At 45.6% G+C, this 17,809-nt stretch overlaps 1 protein-coding gene across 1 annotated transcript in view; it reads left to right on the top strand.

The window, feature by feature from the left end:
* Window positions 1-17,809, top strand: part of PSTPIP1 (proline-serine-threonine phosphatase interacting protein 1) — a 48,302-nt gene that overhangs the window by 2,541 nt on the left and 27,952 nt on the right. Inside the window, exons 2-3 of the mRNA XM_002192099.7 lie at window positions 13,913-14,013; window positions 17,590-17,664. Coding sequence (XP_002192135.2) covers window positions 13,913-14,013; window positions 17,590-17,664 — 176 coding nt within the window. The remainder of the gene's footprint in view (window positions 1-13,912; window positions 14,014-17,589; window positions 17,665-17,809) is intronic.

The following is a 17,809-nucleotide window of genomic DNA, read 5'->3' on the forward strand; positions in this document are numbered from 1 at the left end:
GCTGCACCCACTCCCTGTGCTTCGTGTCCCTGAACACCAGCTCCCTGCTCCACCATCAGGAAACTTTTGGATAAGCAGGGGTTTCCTCAGGACCTACCTCAATGTAAAATATATAAAGAAACCCTAAAAGCAGGAGATCTCCCCCACCTAGCAGAGAAAGAGCACCATTCATCCCTCCCCAGAGTTCTCCAGACTTCATAGAACAGGGTGTGCTGTCTTCCAAGAAAATTGTTCCTCATAACAGGTTTAAGTTTTATCCTCTCTTTCCAAATAAATGTAGCAGTGATAGTACTGTACTACTTTGTTCGATTTTATTCCAAACTTAGTTCAATTTTATCTTCTTTGTAGCATGGTCTGGGCAAAAACCTGTGTATTTTTTAATTACAGTTTTTATTTCTATATACTCCACATTCTCTGTAATGGTTTAAGGGACAGTTGCTCAGAGTCTGCACTAAAATGTGCTTCTTAGCAGAAGTTCTCTATCCTCTGATAATATTTTTTGGGAAATGTTAGTGAGATGGAAATTCAGATCAAGTTTGATAGCCAGTGCAAGGCAGTTGCTGATGGATTAATATTCTCCTGGGCTGCTGTATGAGCCTGACAGATGTTACCTGTCCTCTCTAGCATCATATAAGACAGGTAGGGAAATTCCTATGTTAATGGGGAGTGTTTGTGTGGCACCAGCCGAGTTCCATGTTAATGGGGTTGTGTTAACAGGCAGAGCAACAGTCATTGTTTTTGTTACAAAAAACACTATCCAATAAAATCTTTTCCCCTCAGTCACAGAGTGTCTTTCTGAGATTCATTCTCTGTTCTTGCACTCATTGTTGCTTTTCCTTAGTAATTTCTGTCATTGCCTTTTCCTTCTATTTAGTTTCCCTCCAGCCTGCTGCTCAAAACTGCAGCTGCAGCCCCTGAAATGCAGGTATTTCTGGCCAAGAGATAGGAAGTTACTGGCACCACTTCCTGGCTTTGCCATACCCACCTGGGAACGGGGGATGAGGAAAACTTCCAAAGGAGCTAGTTGGTTTTGTGACAGGCTCCAAAGTGCCCAAAATTGAGTGGGAGCAAATCTATTCCCTCATACAGCTTTGACTCAAACTCAAGCAGCCAAGTCAACTCTGAAAATGTGTCATGGGCTTCTAAGGTGCTTAGGATTTAAAAATAAGTGCTTGAAGTGTGAAATGCTTGCTCCTTCTTAGCTGTGGGATGAGCTCGGGGCATGTGAATTCTCACAGCTCACATATAAAAGTGTGGAGGAGATGCAGGCCAGCAAAATGAAGCAGGCAGGATTTGCTCCCCTGCCCTGCTGTGAGCTGATCCTTTCATATCCCTGCCTGTGGACCCATGGTTGTGGTCAGACACTGCAGCAGTGGGAGCTATGGAAGTGCTCCAGGAGCAGGGACTGTTACAAAGATACTTAATGTCTCTTGCTTTGACTTCTGGCTATGTTCAACCTCAGGTTCAGTGTGAAGGTGACTTTGTAGATGAGCCTCTGAACTCCTACTCTAGCTTTTTCACACAATGGTCTGTTATATATACCAAAAAAAGATGTAATTAGCATCACAAATAATTTAGCTTCTGATGAGACTCTTAACTGTGGAACAAGAGCTCCGTGGTGATAAAAGTCACAGTAAAACTATTTCCTAAACTTATTAAGCAACGTGCTGAAGAAATACAGCATCAATTGTTTTACTCAATATAGGAAGTTTTTTTTATAGCAGGAGCTACCCTGCTTTCCTGTAGAGGTTGAGCTTTGCAGGGCCCATGGTTTTGCAGCAGGTATGTGAGGAGGAAGTGATACTGGGCAGGTTTGCTGGGAGGAACTGGAGCTGGGGAGGCTCCTGCCAGCCCAGCACCCCGAGGCTGAGCTCAGGCAGGCAGGGATGAGGCTGGCAAACCTTCCAGCCTGGCATCCCAGCTTTGCAAGTGGGTCCCACCGAGTTTAATTTGAATGGCATGGCACCAGTTGCATCTGAACCTATTGACACAAGGCAGGTTAAGATAAATCATCTCCCTGCACAACAGTACACAGGTGGGCTCTGCTGTCCTGCAGCTCTCTGAGCTCCAGAGGTATGGCCACGGTCCTGCACTCCCTGAGCTCCAGAGGCAGAGGCATGGCCACAGCGCTGGTCACATCCAGGCCAAGTCATCGCTGCAGGATGTGTGGAAATGGGGAATAAAGGGGAAACCAGCTTGGAAAAGCTGGACTGGTTGCCCAGCTGATGTCTGTGTTTGTTGTGAGATTGACTTCATCCCCCCAGAACAAGCTGCTCAACTCTTTTTTTACATGTAATTTCTTCTGCCATTTCCCCAACTGCTCTGGGAAGGACACTTGGCTCCCTGAGCAATGAGAAGCACCCGTGGAGGGTGGAGGAGGGGGCAGTCACAACAGTCATTGAAACCAGAGGAAATCACAAGTAGAAAACCTGAGCAGTCATTGTGGCTATGGAAACACTGGTGCTTCACAAGTCACTTCTGAGCAGAGCACAACAGCTAAAATGAAGCTCAAATGAACTAACATTAGATGAATGGATTTACAGAGAGTTCATTGTGGGTCAGTGACTGAAATAATTAGACAGTCAAATACACTTTATTACAATTTTCTGATGACTGTGTTGCAGCTGAGGGGTTTGACTATTAAAGTTGGTTGATCAATTAATTAAGTCACTGTGACAACTTTGTTAATATTTTACACAGCTGTATCTGGTTTGTTTTGATCCATTCTGCTCTGCAAAAGTTGGTTGGTTTTACTTGGGCTCAGGGAAGGGGAAGATTCTTATTTCTGCCAATTTTAAGTGTGCCATCTGTATTTTAAATATGGAATAGGTGAGTCATGGACTCTCTGCCCACATGTACACAGCTACGTCTAACCAACACCACTAAGAGTGTCACACCCAGCTTGAAATGGAGCCTCACACAGAGATCAGAGGCTGTTCTCTGGCTTGTTAGAGCAGCCCACTGAAGTGGATTTTCTGAGGCAGAGTCACACAATGGCCGAGGCTGGAAGGGGCCTCTGGACATCTCCAGCCAAGCCTCGCCCTGCACAGGGCTGGCCCAAGCTCAGAGTATCTCCACAGATGGAGACTCCACAGCCTCTCTGGGCAAACTGATAACTGTGTCTCACTACCCTCTCAGCAAAAACCTTCCTGTGCTTAAACAGGACTTCTTGAATTTCCACAGGTGCTCATTGCCTCTTGCCCTGTCACTGGGTGCCCCTGCAAAGCCCTGGCTCCATCTCCTCTGCTCCCTCCCATAGGAATTCAAACACACTGAGCACCTTTCTGCAGGCCGAGCAGTACCAGCCCTCAGCCTCTCCTCCCACCATAGCTTCTCCAGGGTGAATCTTATCTCATTTCAACAGATTTTTTCCTGGCAGAACTGGGTGATTCACAGCCTGTCCTTTCCTCCCTCCAGGCTGACACTCCTGCAATTCAGCAGAGCTGCCTCTCTTCCTTCAGTCACTGGCTGGAGACAATGAACTTGGGCTGCTTCTTAGGCACAGGGGAACACGTGGAATTTCAATTCAGTAACACTCATTGCATGCTTGTATGGAAGGCAAGTTAGGTTGCTTGGTTATATTTCAGCTCCTTTAGCTCAAGAAGACCATTTTCTGATTTCATTTTCCTGCCTTGCCCCAGCAAGGTAGATTCCAGAGGGCATATGGCACAGAAAACACTAGTTTCATCTCCAGTTTAATCTAAGTTTTGTAATAAAGCTTTTCTCAGCAGCCATAGTTCAATAATGTATACACAGTTTGCTGTGTCGTTCAGTAAGAGTTTGGGGATTTGAGGCTGGGATGAGGTGAGGGCTGGGGGAACAGCTCTGCATGGAGATCACTCAGCCTTGCTCTGGGTGTCAAGGTGAAGAAGAAATCCAGATTGAAAGCATGCATCTGGATCCCAATAGGTTTTTGGTTCCCCAGAGAATTAGTCCCTTACTGTACATAGAGTTTAGTACTTCTTTAAAGTGGTGGAAAAATGTCACTGAACAAGACTGAGGAACTGAAAAGTTCCATAGCTCCTCATGCAACTTTATCTTTGCTTGAAACTAAAGGCAAGGGTCTTGGGAAGTAAGTGAAAATGTAGCAGCTCAGGCTAGCTTAGAGATACCAACTCCTGTGGTTCCATTCAGAGCAAATAAATAAATAAACACAAGCTTTTTCCCTTTAATTTAAGAGCTTTTCAAATCCAGAAGCTATTTCATGATCCTCTCAATTTGTCCAGGCCTAATACATTCCTAATGTGAAAGAAAACTAAAGAATAAAGGGTGGGGACAAAGACCAAAAGGAAAATAGGTGTTCAACAGCTCTGAGGTCTGAGTTGATGCAGTGGGTGCTGTAATTACTGAAGGGTTCTTAACAAGTAAGGACAGACAAACAGCCCTGGGGCTGCTGCTCAGCGGGATGGAAATCCCCAGGAGCACCAGGAGAAGGAAAGGAGGGCCCTGCCACTGAAAGAGCCTGGATGAACATTTGTTTAGGACATGGGTTTCTGACAGAATCTTTTTTGTGGGAAAACACAGTTTTACTGGAAGCTGGGTGCTGTTTTGGAACATTAAGCTGGGCTTTGATGAAAAAGTTCACACCTGGTAAAGGCTTTCTCTAGAGGGGAGAATTAAGGTACATTTGCTAACCAAAGAGGAAGAGACCAGGGTCCTAAAAGCCCTCTGTGGTTCTGGGAACTCTGCAGGGGGACGGCACACTCTGGAACAGGAACTGGAGCTTTCCTTGCCCACAGCCACTGCCTGCAGCCTGGAGTCCAGACATGCCTTCCCTCATCTCACCAGGCTCGCCCCCACATAAAACAGCTGGAGAAAGAGGCTCAAATGAAATTCCCCTTCCCTGTACAGGCAGCAGATGGGGGGTGGTGTGGCAGCTGTGGCAGGGGGTGTCTCAATCAGATACTAACTGAGTGTAAGGATGTTGCATCGTATTGAGTAATCGGATATGTCAAAAATTATTTAGGTGGCAAAGATCTCTTATGAAATGCAATTGGTAATGTGTAGCTATTGAAATAATTTTTACTAAGAAGTGAAGTAAATCTTTAATTCATTCCCCTTCCACAGCAAGACTTGGAATATTTCCTGAAGTTTTACCCTTCCACATGTGCCAGGAGACACCAGTAACAAAGAGAGCATGGTTCAGCAGTGACTTTTATAAAGTGCCTTTTTCAGGACTGACAGGAAACAATTCTAAGCATTTTAAGACAAGGAGGAGAAAGATACATAGTTTTTAAAATAAATTAATGTGCTAACTAAGCAGATCTGGTTCCAGTGGCTCTGTAAGACGTTGTAGACAGTTGTCTCTGTGCTTGAGCAAGTCAGGGCTGTTTCAGGTTTCATTCATCATGGTCTGGGACTGAGCCTATAGTGCTTGTAGGAGAGGAGCCCTCTTATAACAGAGAAGGAAACTGGAAGTGGATGAACTAAAGAGGAATAGAAACAAAAGTAATCTCTGACCATTATTTTGTGTAAAACAGAAGTATCCTCTACTTGTAAGATTCTATTTCTCCTCATTTTTTCTTCCAGTTTCTCTTGTGTAGCTAATGTTACTCAGTAGGAGACTGAAGGAACATCTGACCTCATAATTGACACTTTTATCTGTCATATTTCAGAAGGACCATGGCAACAGTGCTGTGCCTTCTGAAAGACAGGTGCAGATCCTCACTTCTGGCCTCTCTGTTGGCTCCTAAGGAGAAGCCACTTTAATTTATGGATTTAGCTGTTGTCTGAAGTCATATGGCAAAAATACGAAGGGATGCTGCCACCTCAAACCTGTGTCATGTAGCCACATCAAGCTCCCATTAAAAACTGGTGAAGGATTCTGCTGCATCCTGTCCTGTTTCTTATTATCCCCATCACAGAGGTGTTCCAGAAGTCTGTTCCAGTTGGATTTCCTGAATGGATTCCTAGTTTTTCATCACACTTTTTGTTGTGATGCATATCTGTCTGCTGGCTCCTTTCTCCTTCTGCTAGCACAGGAGCACTGGGGCTCTGAACTACACTCAGAATAATGTTTAATCAAATTATTAAGGAGAAAACCAAAAACAGAGATAATAAGCACAAGCAGAGTCCTTTTAGTAGACTGGAATTGAGACTTTCCAAGTTGTTCCCTGTGTGCCATGAGTCTGCCAGCCAGCAAAAGTGAGGCAGGCTTTTGTGCAGCCATCACTTTGGATCTGTGCAAATCAGGGGGTGATTAAAACATGAAGAGAGCCAAACACTATGCTGTGACTGTAAGAATGCCCAATACATAACACATGAGCAGCCCAGGATGCCAGTGAGGAGGGTGAGAGCTCAGGAAGCTGAGGAGCAAATTCCTCTGTCAGCAGAACTCTAAATCAACCATTTCCTTCTCAGAGAAAACCCACCAGGTCAAGAGCAAAAGGCCACTGGGGAGCTACTGTTCTGCTCAGTGTCATTTGCACTGCTTCTGTATAGTTTGCGAATCTCAATTTCAGTTTTATCTCTGACTATCCTAGCTGCTGCAGGTTTGAAGTCTGGTGAGAATCTCACTATAGGGGCAGTGGGAGAGGCAGTCTAGCAGCCCAGCAATTGGAATGCTGCAGAGGCAGTGTTTTTTCCCTTCTGATTTTTGAAGGTCCCATTCAAGGTTCACCTCTATGCTATTGCCTGACAATAAATACTATTTGCTCCCCATGAAAGGTACTGCATGTCAGATTTAGGTAACAGGCTGCAGCAATACTGCAAACTAAGCCTCCTGTGGAAAATGCCCAAGTCAGCTCCTGGAATTATCACCAAAATGTCCCTACCTACATCCTGAGCAAACATTTCTGTTTCTGATACACAAAGAGTGAATTTACAAGAAGTGACAGAAATCTTGTACAGCCAGCTACAACCCACCCACTCTTCCTTGCTTTTTCTGCTTATGTGGGGAAAAATAAATACTTTTTAAAAAATAGATTTTTTTAAGCTTGTATAAATTCTGTAGTCAGTCTTGCAAAGCACAAGCAACCATGACATTCCCATCCATTCCAGCTGATTTCAGCCAGTAGGAAAAAGGAGCTCTTACACAGTATAGCATGAGCAAATGCTTTTAAACCCACTAAGCAGTTGATTATGACATCAACATGTGTGAAAAGGGTCTCATATCACACTCAGCACTGGTCAGGGGGCAACACTTTGGTCAGAGGTTTCTGATGTGACACCACTCTGCTCTGGGCAGGGTGACCTTCCCCCATGTGCGTGCTCAGCTCAGAATGGAGGTGCTGAGCTGCCTTTTCAGCTGCTGGCACATTCCCAGGGCCAGGCAGTGGAGGGCCAGGCTGAGAAGCAGGGGTTGGTTTTGAAAAAGGGCTCTTCCATGTGCCCCTGAGGGGAGCAGAGCTGGGACAGCAGCCGTGGAACAGGAAGCAGCAGCAGAGCAGCTCTTATCACAGCAGGGCCACGCCAGGCACCCCTGAGTTAAGAGCTGGACAGGGGATTCCAGCACACACACAGCAGGATGCTCTCTGCTGTCCTGTTTATTCCAGGAGAGTGGGAATGGTGCAGAAAGACAGCAGTAACCTTCCCAAACACAATTTCTAGAAAAGTTTAAAGTGTACCAGGGGAAAACCCACGAAACATAAAGCAAGTGATTGAATTACAGTGAAAGGCCATCCATGACAGGAGATACCCAGTCCAGTGTTAGAGATTCTAAGTAATGTTTGGCTGTTAGGTCTGTTTGCTGCTCCTCTACATATATAAAGCCCTTGGCAGAGCACTTGACAAGGAGACTGGCAGATCAAGGGAACAAGATTTGAAACACTCAGGACCTGTACCCAGTGGTATGATGCAAGAATACAATTAATTGATTTAACTCAGTCAGAACAATTTACTTTCAGTTGAGGACTGAAATATCATGTGTGATACCACTGTGGATAGAAAGGTCCACAAAAGGTTCTTTTTGACTGTTGAAAAAGATATTGTCAAAATAATGTTTGTTCAAAACTTCACTGTGCCCTGTTCTCTCTAAAGTTCTTCCTCACACCAGTAGTTATTTCCTTTTTAACTCTGGAAAAGTGGATCTTAAGTTTTTGTTTTACTAAAACTTTTATAAGTTTACCTAAACTAAACAAGATATGAATGCAAAACCAGTTTGATTTAGAGAAAAATTCCAAAGATACCCATAACCAGTTCCGTGTCAATTATTTTTCTCTTTGAAAATCTGAATTAATAGTTTATTTGGATCAGGTAGCAGCATTTAGCATGTTCAGTCCAGAGCCATATGAGAACACTTCTGATACAAGCTTTGGAAAAATATCATTAGGAACCAAGATGAGGAATGAACTTTAATAGCTAAATACTTTCAAACTTTAGTGAAGTGTGGGGGGGAGGGCATTTAAAATATTTTTTTAAATATTAGCAGATAATACATTTCAAATCTGAAATGAGGTCAGATTAGGCTGAAGGAACCCCTGAGAGCTCTGCTATGGCTGTCATTGGTCGTGTCAAGCTCCCCTGAGAAGCTGGGGGTGGTACACAGAGAGCAGGTCCTGTGTGTGGATTCTGATGCTGTGTTTATCACCACAACAGCTCAGCACTGTCCTGCTGGGTACTGAGCAATGCACCCAGTGTCTGCTGTGGAGATTTTCCTTTTCCAGCCCTTCCTGCCCATCAGGGTGGTGCCACTGCCCAGCTGTACCCTGGGGTTACAGTCCCTGTTACCTCTGGTTCCTTACAGAAAGCAGGTGAACAGGTGCTGCAGCTGGAGATGCTGGGATGAGCCCTTTCCTGCTGAAAGGCAGAGCTGCAGCCCCCAGAGCCCTGCAACTCCCAGAGTCCTGCAGCTCCCAGAGCCCTGCAGCCCCCAGAGCCCTGCAGCCCCCAGAGCCCTGCAGCTCCCAGAGCCCTGCAACTCCCAGAGTCCTGCAGCTCCCAGAGCCCTGCAGCTCCCAGAGCCCTGCAGCTCCCAGAGTCCTGCAGCCCCCAGAGCCCTGCAGCCCCCAGAGCCCTGCAGCCCCCAGAGCCCTGCAGCTCCCAGAGCCCTGCAACTCCCAGAGTCCTGCAGCTCCCAGAGCCCTGCAGCTCCCAGAGCCCTGCAGCTCCCAGAGTCCTGCAGCTCCCAGAGCCCTGCAGCTCCCAGAGCCCTGCAGCCCCCAGAGCCCTGCAGCTCCCAGAGCCCTGTACCTCCAAGAGCCCTGCAGCTCCCAGAGCCCTGCACCTCCAAGAGCTCTGCAGCTCCCAGAGCCCTGCAGCTCCCAGAGCCCTGCAGCTCCCAGAGCCCTGCAGCTCCCAGAGTCCTGCAGCCCCCAGAGCCCTGCAGCCCCCAGAGCCCTGCAGCCCCTAGAACCCTGCAGCCCCCAGAACCCTGCAGCCCCCAGAGCCCTGCAGCCCCCAGAGCCCTGCAGCCCCCAGAGCCCTGCAGCTCCCAGAGCCCTGCAGCTCCCAGAGCCCTGCAGCCCCCAGAGTCCTGCAGCTCCCAGAGCCCTGCAGCCAGCCCCCAGAGCCCTGCAGCAAGCCCAGGTGGAGCTCTGGCACTCCCCAAACAGGACACACAGCCTCAGCAGCAGAGGCTGCCCTGGGGGAGATGCTAAGGTGCTGCCAAGCCAGCTAATCCTGCAGGAGCAGGGAAGTACCTCTAAAGAAAGTCGCAGATGGGCAGGCCAGGTGCCAGCGTGGTTAGCAATGCTCCAAGGAAAGCAGCAGCAGCAGAAGTGCCCAGAGTTGCCTCAGCACAACCACAATGACCTGATGAGCCCACACCACTGTGACCATCACCAGCTGGACATGCAGGGTGTGCCCATGAGGGCTTTGTACATGAGTTTGGATGGTTTTCCTTCCGTCCAGTCCATTGGAAAAGCTATTTACTGAAAGCTGCTTCAGTAATGAGCACAGCATTTTAGTCTTTCCTCCTTGATATTATTGCAATGGTAGAAATGTAGACTCTAGTATTTCAGAAATCCTTGCAGTTCCCTCTGAGTACCCAGCAGTACAAGTCTCAGAGGAATATGTTCTGGAATAAGGCTGATCCTTAATGAGTTAAAGACACAAGGTTACTCAGCTTGATGCCACCAGAAGGTAAGAAGAAATTATGTCACCCCCCAGCAATCCTGGTACTTTCTGCCCTCTGGGCAGGGAACTGACACTCCCAGTCTTCCCTTGCAGCCTTCAGTGCCAAAGCAAAATCCTCGGAGCCTCTCTCTGATGGCTGCAGGAACCAGCTCAGAGCCAGCCTTGAATAAACTCTCCCACAATTAACTCTTAATATTTGCTTGGGTGTTTGCCCATGGAGAAACATGTCCCAGGAGGGACAAGTCCCAAGGCACAGATCTAACAGGAAAGTACTGATGGGAGGGAGCAGCATTGTTAATCCTCAGAGGAAAAAAGAAATGGAAAGAAGAATGAGTATCCCAGCATGCTCACTGTGGTCATCTCTGCTTGCAGGCTTCCGTGCCTCCTTTCAAGTGTTCTAGGAAAAGCTGTTCTGCTTAAACTAGAGCACAGAAGTTTAAGTTTCAGTCCTATAATCCCCTCTGCATTTATTTCTGAGGGAGCAATGCTGCTCATTGCACTGAAGGGAAGCAACTTTTGTCACTGGGCAGAGGGGAGGAAAGGCTGCCCCTCCTTTACCTGGGATTTTCAAGAAGGAAACAAGAAGAAAATCCCCAGGCAGAGAGCAGAGCACACATGCAGAGTTAGGGGGTGAATTTCAGGACAACACAACTCTGCTCACAACACTGAAATCCCTGTCAAGCACTTTCTTGTTGGTAATTATAAGCCTGTTGGACTACAAGGAATAAGTAATATTTTTTAGTAACAAGGATTAAATCCTCTTTCACAGCCACACACGCTTTGACTAAGCAGAATCCCTTTACTGGCAATGAGAGAAATTACTGGTGGTGAGTCAAATCGCCCTCTTCTAAGCAACTAGATTTTAGTATAAGCAAATGATGTTTTACAATGTAATGTCTATATATATTATCTAATTAAAGCATTTTTCTAATTTCTAAAAAATATAAAATAGTTCTTTGACTATTCATTAGTTCTTAGAATCAAAACAAAATCCTTTCTGAGAAGTACCAAGCACTGTCTGACTAGTGCAGCTTAACAGCTTTTGCAAAACCACTCAATGCGGGTGCTAATTATAACACAAAATGGTAAATGGAAAATAGAATAGAGGCGAGACTGCTTAGCAAGGCTAGATGGTTGTTTAAGGAGATCCAGTCTTGCTGGCTGATTGTCTTGACAAAGAAAATGTGGGGTCAGTTATGGTGCTAGACAGGAAATCCTTAAGACACTAGATAAAAACAAAATGGGGCTGAACAGACAAAGTAGGGGAAGACCTCTAAAATGAGCAAAGACACTGATCTGGGGGAGGTGCTGGATCCTGCCATAAGACATGAAGAATAGGCTGGAAATAGCTGTGCTTGGAACAAACAGGTAGAATGAAATATTGTACAGGAGGTATCTGATAACCTTCAAGCGTGGGGTAACAGAAAACAGATAAAAATCAAAGTTTCAAAGTACAAAATGGGAGTAAGAGATCAGTAGTGAAAAAATCCAATATACTCTGAGAACTTGTTGAATAAAATAGCAAGAGAAGAAAGAATTGCAGGTGTATCTGTAGATCACAGCTCATTTATGTGTCACTGCTATGATTTGATAGTGAAAGAAGGCAAATACAATTCTCTGATAGACCAAAGGTGTTTCTTAGAGAGCTGACATTAATGCCATGGTACAAAGCATCACTTAGTCTTTACTGGAGTGGTAAAGCATCATCCTTGTCCAACAGGGATTTATTCAGCCTTGAACAGGTACTATAACAACACGTGGGAATTAATGGGATGAAAAAGCAGAATGTCAGGAAAGGGCAATGGAGATTTGTTTGGAGGCAAGGAGAGGTTGGGAGAGGATGCAGTTGTACAACACGTGAAAGAAGAAATAGAGTTGGTGAAATGAAAGGGAAACATTTGTGCAAGTAAGCTGAGGCCTGAGTGATTCATGGCTCCCTTGTGGTTGGAAATTAAGAAACAGTGCAGCAGGATGAGTGACCAGAGCAGCTCACACTTGTCTCACCCTGGCTGTGGCGTTTGCTCTCCCTCTGCAGCCTGGGCAGGTTGCACGAGCTGTTCAGAGCACAGCCAGAGCTGCTCCCTGCGAGCCCTGGCTCTGACCCTGGTGTTTCTGAAACAGGGCCTCCACATTCCTTGGGAACACAGAGGAGGACAAGAAAGCAAATTTTGAGGTGAATTCCCCCAAAATGAAGATAGACTACATGAGTGTCTGTGCTAGGAGTCCTCCTTAGGAGCCAAATGTCTCTACAAGGGCCAGCCAGAGGAACAAACCCCAGAGGAACCTGGCAGGCAGTGATGCTTCTAGGGGCCTGATGAAACTGCCCAGTGGACTCAGCCCATCAGGCTGCCCCCCAGCACACTGCTGTGTTTGTGTGCATGTTTTTGGGGCTGCATTCTCTGCTTAAGGAATTTAATAAGCTTTCTCTCAGACATAAAGAATTTGTCATCCTTTCAGTGTAACAACTGTGCCAGTTTAAAAGAGGTGGCGAAAGACACCAATTGAGTTTTAGCATTTACTGAACAAAGAGAGATATTGAACAGAAAGGCAGACTAGCTTCACAGTGAGCTTATCACTCTGCCTTTGTTGCCTGTGGCAGTGGCTGACTGCCGTGGTGATACCAACCCACAGGATATTTTCACTTAGCTCATGGGCAGCATTTCTGGGACACGAAGGCTGTGTACACAGCTATGGGATATAGCTGATTGCATCTGAAAATGTACAATTAAAATGCTGAGGGTGTGAGTTGGTTGTGGAGCATCTGACCAGAGTTTCTGCCAGGCAGAGGAAGCCATTTATAGTAATTTCTTTACAGCAGTGATGCCTTCTGTCATTTGAATGTCCTCAAACAAAAAGACAGAGGGGGGAAGTGCTAAGTCCATTGACAGGGTATTATGAAGAACCTTTCCTGCTATTCTCTCTGAATGGCAAAACTTGCTGCTTCTCATTTATTTCACAGCCGGATCCCTCTCTGTGATGTGTGTGTAAATTGCCCTTGGAAACATTAGGAAAACTAATGTTTTGGGCTTGAGATTCTGTTTCTTCAGGGGTGATGGCTTTAACAATGGACTCTAGCACTGGAAATGTTACTACAGCCTGTAGGTTTACAGGCATTGTCTGCAGGAATTGATCCTAGCTCTTGAAGAACCAAAAGAACCTGTTCCTAGATCTCCAAATCTCCACAGAAGCCCCAAGGTCTGAGTGAGCAGCACCAAGGCTGCCATCAACCACCACCATTCATCCCCAGAGCTCCCCTGCTCCTCTCATCCCAGCAACAAGGAAGCAAAGGCCTCAAGTGCCCAGCAGATTCTTGCCAGAGGATCTTTTCCAAATACCAAAACTTAAACAGCTGTCTTCTTCACAGTGGTGGTGGAAAGCAATAAAGTAACCCATTTATTAAATGGTAACTGCTTAGGGGACAGTGGATGGATGTATAAACTGCATTCAGTTCATATGTAAGAGCTTGTATTGTAGATAAACTGCTTGAGGGAAGGAACACACTCATTCTGTTTATGGTTTCACAGCCCATGATTTTACCATAATGTTGTAACATAAAGCTCAGAAAACATTCACCACTACATTTTCAATAGCATTATCACTTTGTACTGGTTAACTCAGGCTCCCTGTGGAAAAATGGCTTGTCCTGATCCTGTTGTGAGGCAGTGGGAGGAGCAGGAGTAGAACACAGAAATCCTGTCTCCCTGTGCTATGAGCCCTCCCATTAATACACCACTGACCAGGTGGCACAGTCACTGCCCCACAGGCTGATATTTGTACTGAGCTGACTCTGACCTTTCTTTTTAGAAATATGGTAAGAGGAATTAAGAAATAAGAATTAGAATTAAGGTCAGAGGAACTGACGTGCTTAACAGCTATTACTTTTTCTTTCTGTCTTCAGTGCAAGGAGTTCACCTTCCACACTGGCTACGAGGTGCTTGTACAGAGGTTACTGGAGGGGAAGAAGATGTGCAAAGATGTGGAGGATTTACTCAAGCAGAGGTATGAAAATCAGAGTGAAAAAATGTGAACAGCCTCCTTTTTTGTCTCATTTGGCATCTGGAAGGGAATAGCAGGCTGTTTCTCAGTTTGGTAGTGTTATGAGCTTACATAGAAAAGCCTGAGTAATTTGAATCCCAGCCTTGTGATGTGAAGGTAGATAAATAGAAATCTCAAAGACTTGAGAGGGGAAGAGAAGTTTGAAAGAGTCAGAAACCCAGAGCTCCACTAAGACCCCTCATTATGGTCCATAAATACAGAGTAGCACCTACATCCACAAGCATTTCCCCTTCTGCAGGGCAAGAATGACTTGCACATTTTTGTTTCTCTTTGAACATGCTGTTGCCACAGGCACTGTTTCAGTTTCCTGCTAGTACCAAAAATGAGACGTTTTTCAAATACAGAGCTACATAAAATGCTACCTAAAGCCTTACCCTGACAGCCAAACGAGCCCTTGTTGTTCATCAACCTTAGCAGGCTTTGAGTAATGATGTTGTAGTCTATGCTCTTGATTATATCATAATAATAGATATATTATTGTTCTTGGTGCTTCTCAACAACAGCTGTGGACAGTTGACAATTTTATGGGTGAGAAAGTATGTATCACACTGCTGCTCTGGCTCCTTTGCCATTCATTTTTGTAGTTGTCACTTAGAAAAACAGCTCTGAAATTTGGTTCTGTTTTTAAGTGGGTTCAGCAATTTCAGCATGAAGCATGAAGCACACGCTTACTCAGGCGTGACATGTAGGAAAGACCACACAAATATGGATTATATATCCAGCAGGCAATTTCATCTCAGCACTGTCACCTTATGAATATTGCTCTACCTTCCTGCTTTTTCTTCACATGCTGGCCCCATCTAGTTTTTTGGGTTTAGGGTGGTTTTCTGAAGGCTGATTTTAAAGCCCTGGGACTTTCAAGGGGGTGTGAGTTGTCAGACTCAAAGGTGGCCATTTTACAGCTTGTGAAGTCTCCTGTCAAAACCTGAAGCTATTTAAGTTGCTTTTCCCAACCACCAGTGGAAGCCTGTTGTATTGGCACACATCACACAGTCCTGAAGTCACATCTGCCTGGTGGCAGCTTAGCTGCAAGTGTTTAAAATAGCTCCTTTGTGCCTCATACCTTACAGAGATCAGAACTGCACTGCAGGCCTCAGGTGGTGCAATTCTGCATCAGATGCTACCCACACCTGTGCTCCTTCCAAAGTATTGCAGAGGCTTCTGAAAGTTGCAGGGTGAGGTTTTCGTAGTTTATGGTGGAAGCACAAAGTTCTTTCCATAAATAAGAAAAAACACATGTACAGTCATTTTGCAAATATTTCCATGAGGTTTTTTACACCCACAAGACATTGCAAAGATCGTGTGTATGTGTGTGTGCCTGTGTGTGTACGTGCCTTTTGTGGGGAGGAAAAGGAGATGAGAAGTGGGCACTGAGTCAAAGATGTGATTTCCAGTTTATTGCTGGCAGGTGTTTGTTTCAGCTCGTCCCCATGTCACTCAGAGGAATGACCCAGCAGAAGATCAAAGGATGGGATGAATCTTTCTAGAGGCTACCCCTACCTTGTGGTTCATGTTGGAATTTCAACAAGGACTCCTGCAGTCCTGAAACCAACTGCCCTGGCCCTGGCCACACTAACACTTGACCAGCTTTCCAGCCACAATCCCTCTAACTGTCCCAGAGAAGGGTCTAAGAGGTTTGGGAGTGAGATAGCAATTGTATTCTAAAACAAACCCCAGGGTTAAAACACCAAGTATGTTCTCTCTCTGAATGGCTGCAGGGGAACCTAGAAGCTGTGTACAGGGGTACTGGCAAGTGGGACAAGCAGCACGCAGATATGAAGAGATGGTGTCAGCCTCCTGTCAAATCCATCTGACACTGGGCCAGTCCAGTCCCATCCATGCTGAGGTCTCAGGAGCTGGGACTGGTTAAAAGCTGGGTATGCTTTTTTCCCACTTGTGTACTGAGCAAGCAAAGTGGGAGTAATTACTGGAGTAATTCTCATTGCTGCACAGGCACTAGTACTAAGCAAAGCCTCTGACACAGAAGTATCTCTTGATATTGAAATCAGAAGAAATCTATTCTTCTTCTGCAGCATTATGTGTCTGGAGTGTATTTCCATTTTGATGAAATTTCATTCATCCAACATGAAAAAGAAGTGGTGCCTCTGCATGGCCTATAATCATATTTTGCACCCTGTTCCTCTAACAGGAATGCCAGGCAGTGATGTAGGTAACCCCACTAAACCACAGCAGTTCTGAGTGCACAAGGGCAGCTCCTGCAGTGTTCCACACGTGGGAGCCATGGACAGAGGCCAGGAACACTCTCTGCTCCTGCTGCAGGGCCAGCACTGCTGCTCCAGCAGCCTGACTGATCTCCTGGGGCTGGGGAGAATCCCAGGAGATGGTGGATTTGCACCTGCTACAAGGCAAGGTGCTCCCAGAGCCCAGGGGCAGCAAGAGGGGCAGTGGGATGTTCTCAGGGACCCACCTTGACAGCTGCCTTGGGGCAAAGCTGCAAGAGCAGCCTTCAAACTGCTGGAACTTAGCAAAGACATACAAAGCACCTCCTGGCCAAGTGGGAAGACCAATGGGACTAAAACCCAGCAGGGTTGTAGGGCCTTGCACCCACATAAAATTCATTTTTTGAACAAAGAGTATGTTTTTCTAAGGTGCCAAATTTCAGAGCAAAACAGTTTGAAATGCTTTGAAACGGCTTTTGAGAACTGGACTTGCCCTAAACAAAATCATCCCTTCCCCCAGGTGCTAGCACCAGGCTATCTGTTCATTATTTATTATTTACCATTCCATAGTTTTTAGCAGCTACTCAAAGACCGACAACTTGGTTCCACCCTGATCTTGCACCCAGGAGAAAGGAAGTAACACATTTAGTACAAATACTTTTTTAAAAAAGAGAATAGAAGTTTCCTCCCGTGCTGGGGGAAGGGAAAACAGCAAATGAATATTTGTATTTCTTTATTAACCATAGAAACAGAACCACTTTCCTGAGTCACCAGTTACAGTTCCCTATTAGGTGAGATTGTCCCTTCCACAAAGCTGCCCCAGCCTCACCAGGGCTCCTTCTCCCTCCACAGCAGCTGTTCCAGCAGTGCCTCATCTTTCTAATGGATGGAAATACTCCTGCTACCCCTGGCTCCCCTTTATTTTCAACATGTCTTGAGTGGATCCTTTGGAACCTCCTCTTCACTCCCCTCAGAGCTGGTGTTTTCATGGATTGAGTCAGCCATTATTTTTAGGTTCCTTTTGCTCTGTTCTGAACACCTTCATCTCATCTTTGTTCACCTTCTTCTTCCCATGAATCCATGTTTTGGGGGCAGAGCTGAACATGGCATGCCACAGTAATCAAAGCCACGAAGATGGGCTTCATTTTTATCTCATTTCTTCCAGAAATAACTTACCCAAAGTATTTCAGAGGTTAACTAACAGCACTAGAATTGAGGAGATAGAGAAATCAAATAAGTTGCATTTCTGATGTTTTGCACCTGAGATACAATTACAAGATTTGTGTAAATGTGATCCTGGTACCACTAAGAGAAATTGAGTACGTTTTTCTTTTAACAGAGCACAAGCAGAAGAGAGATATGGGAAAGAGCTGGTTCAAATTGCCCGAAAAGCAGGAGGACAAACAGAAATCAAGTAAGGAATTCTTTTATTATTACTGCAAACAAAATGATTTAGGAAGAAATACCAGACTCCTGCATTTTGCCTGTGGATGAGGTCACAACCACTCATTTCAGTGCATTACACAGCTCTTCACAATATATAGGGAAAGTGGGGAAAC

The sequence above is a fragment of the Taeniopygia guttata genome, chromosome 10, assembly GCF_048771995.1.
Source record: "Taeniopygia guttata chromosome 10, bTaeGut7.mat, whole genome shotgun sequence".
NCBI classification, from domain to species: domain Eukaryota; kingdom Metazoa; phylum Chordata; class Aves; order Passeriformes; family Estrildidae; genus Taeniopygia; species Taeniopygia guttata.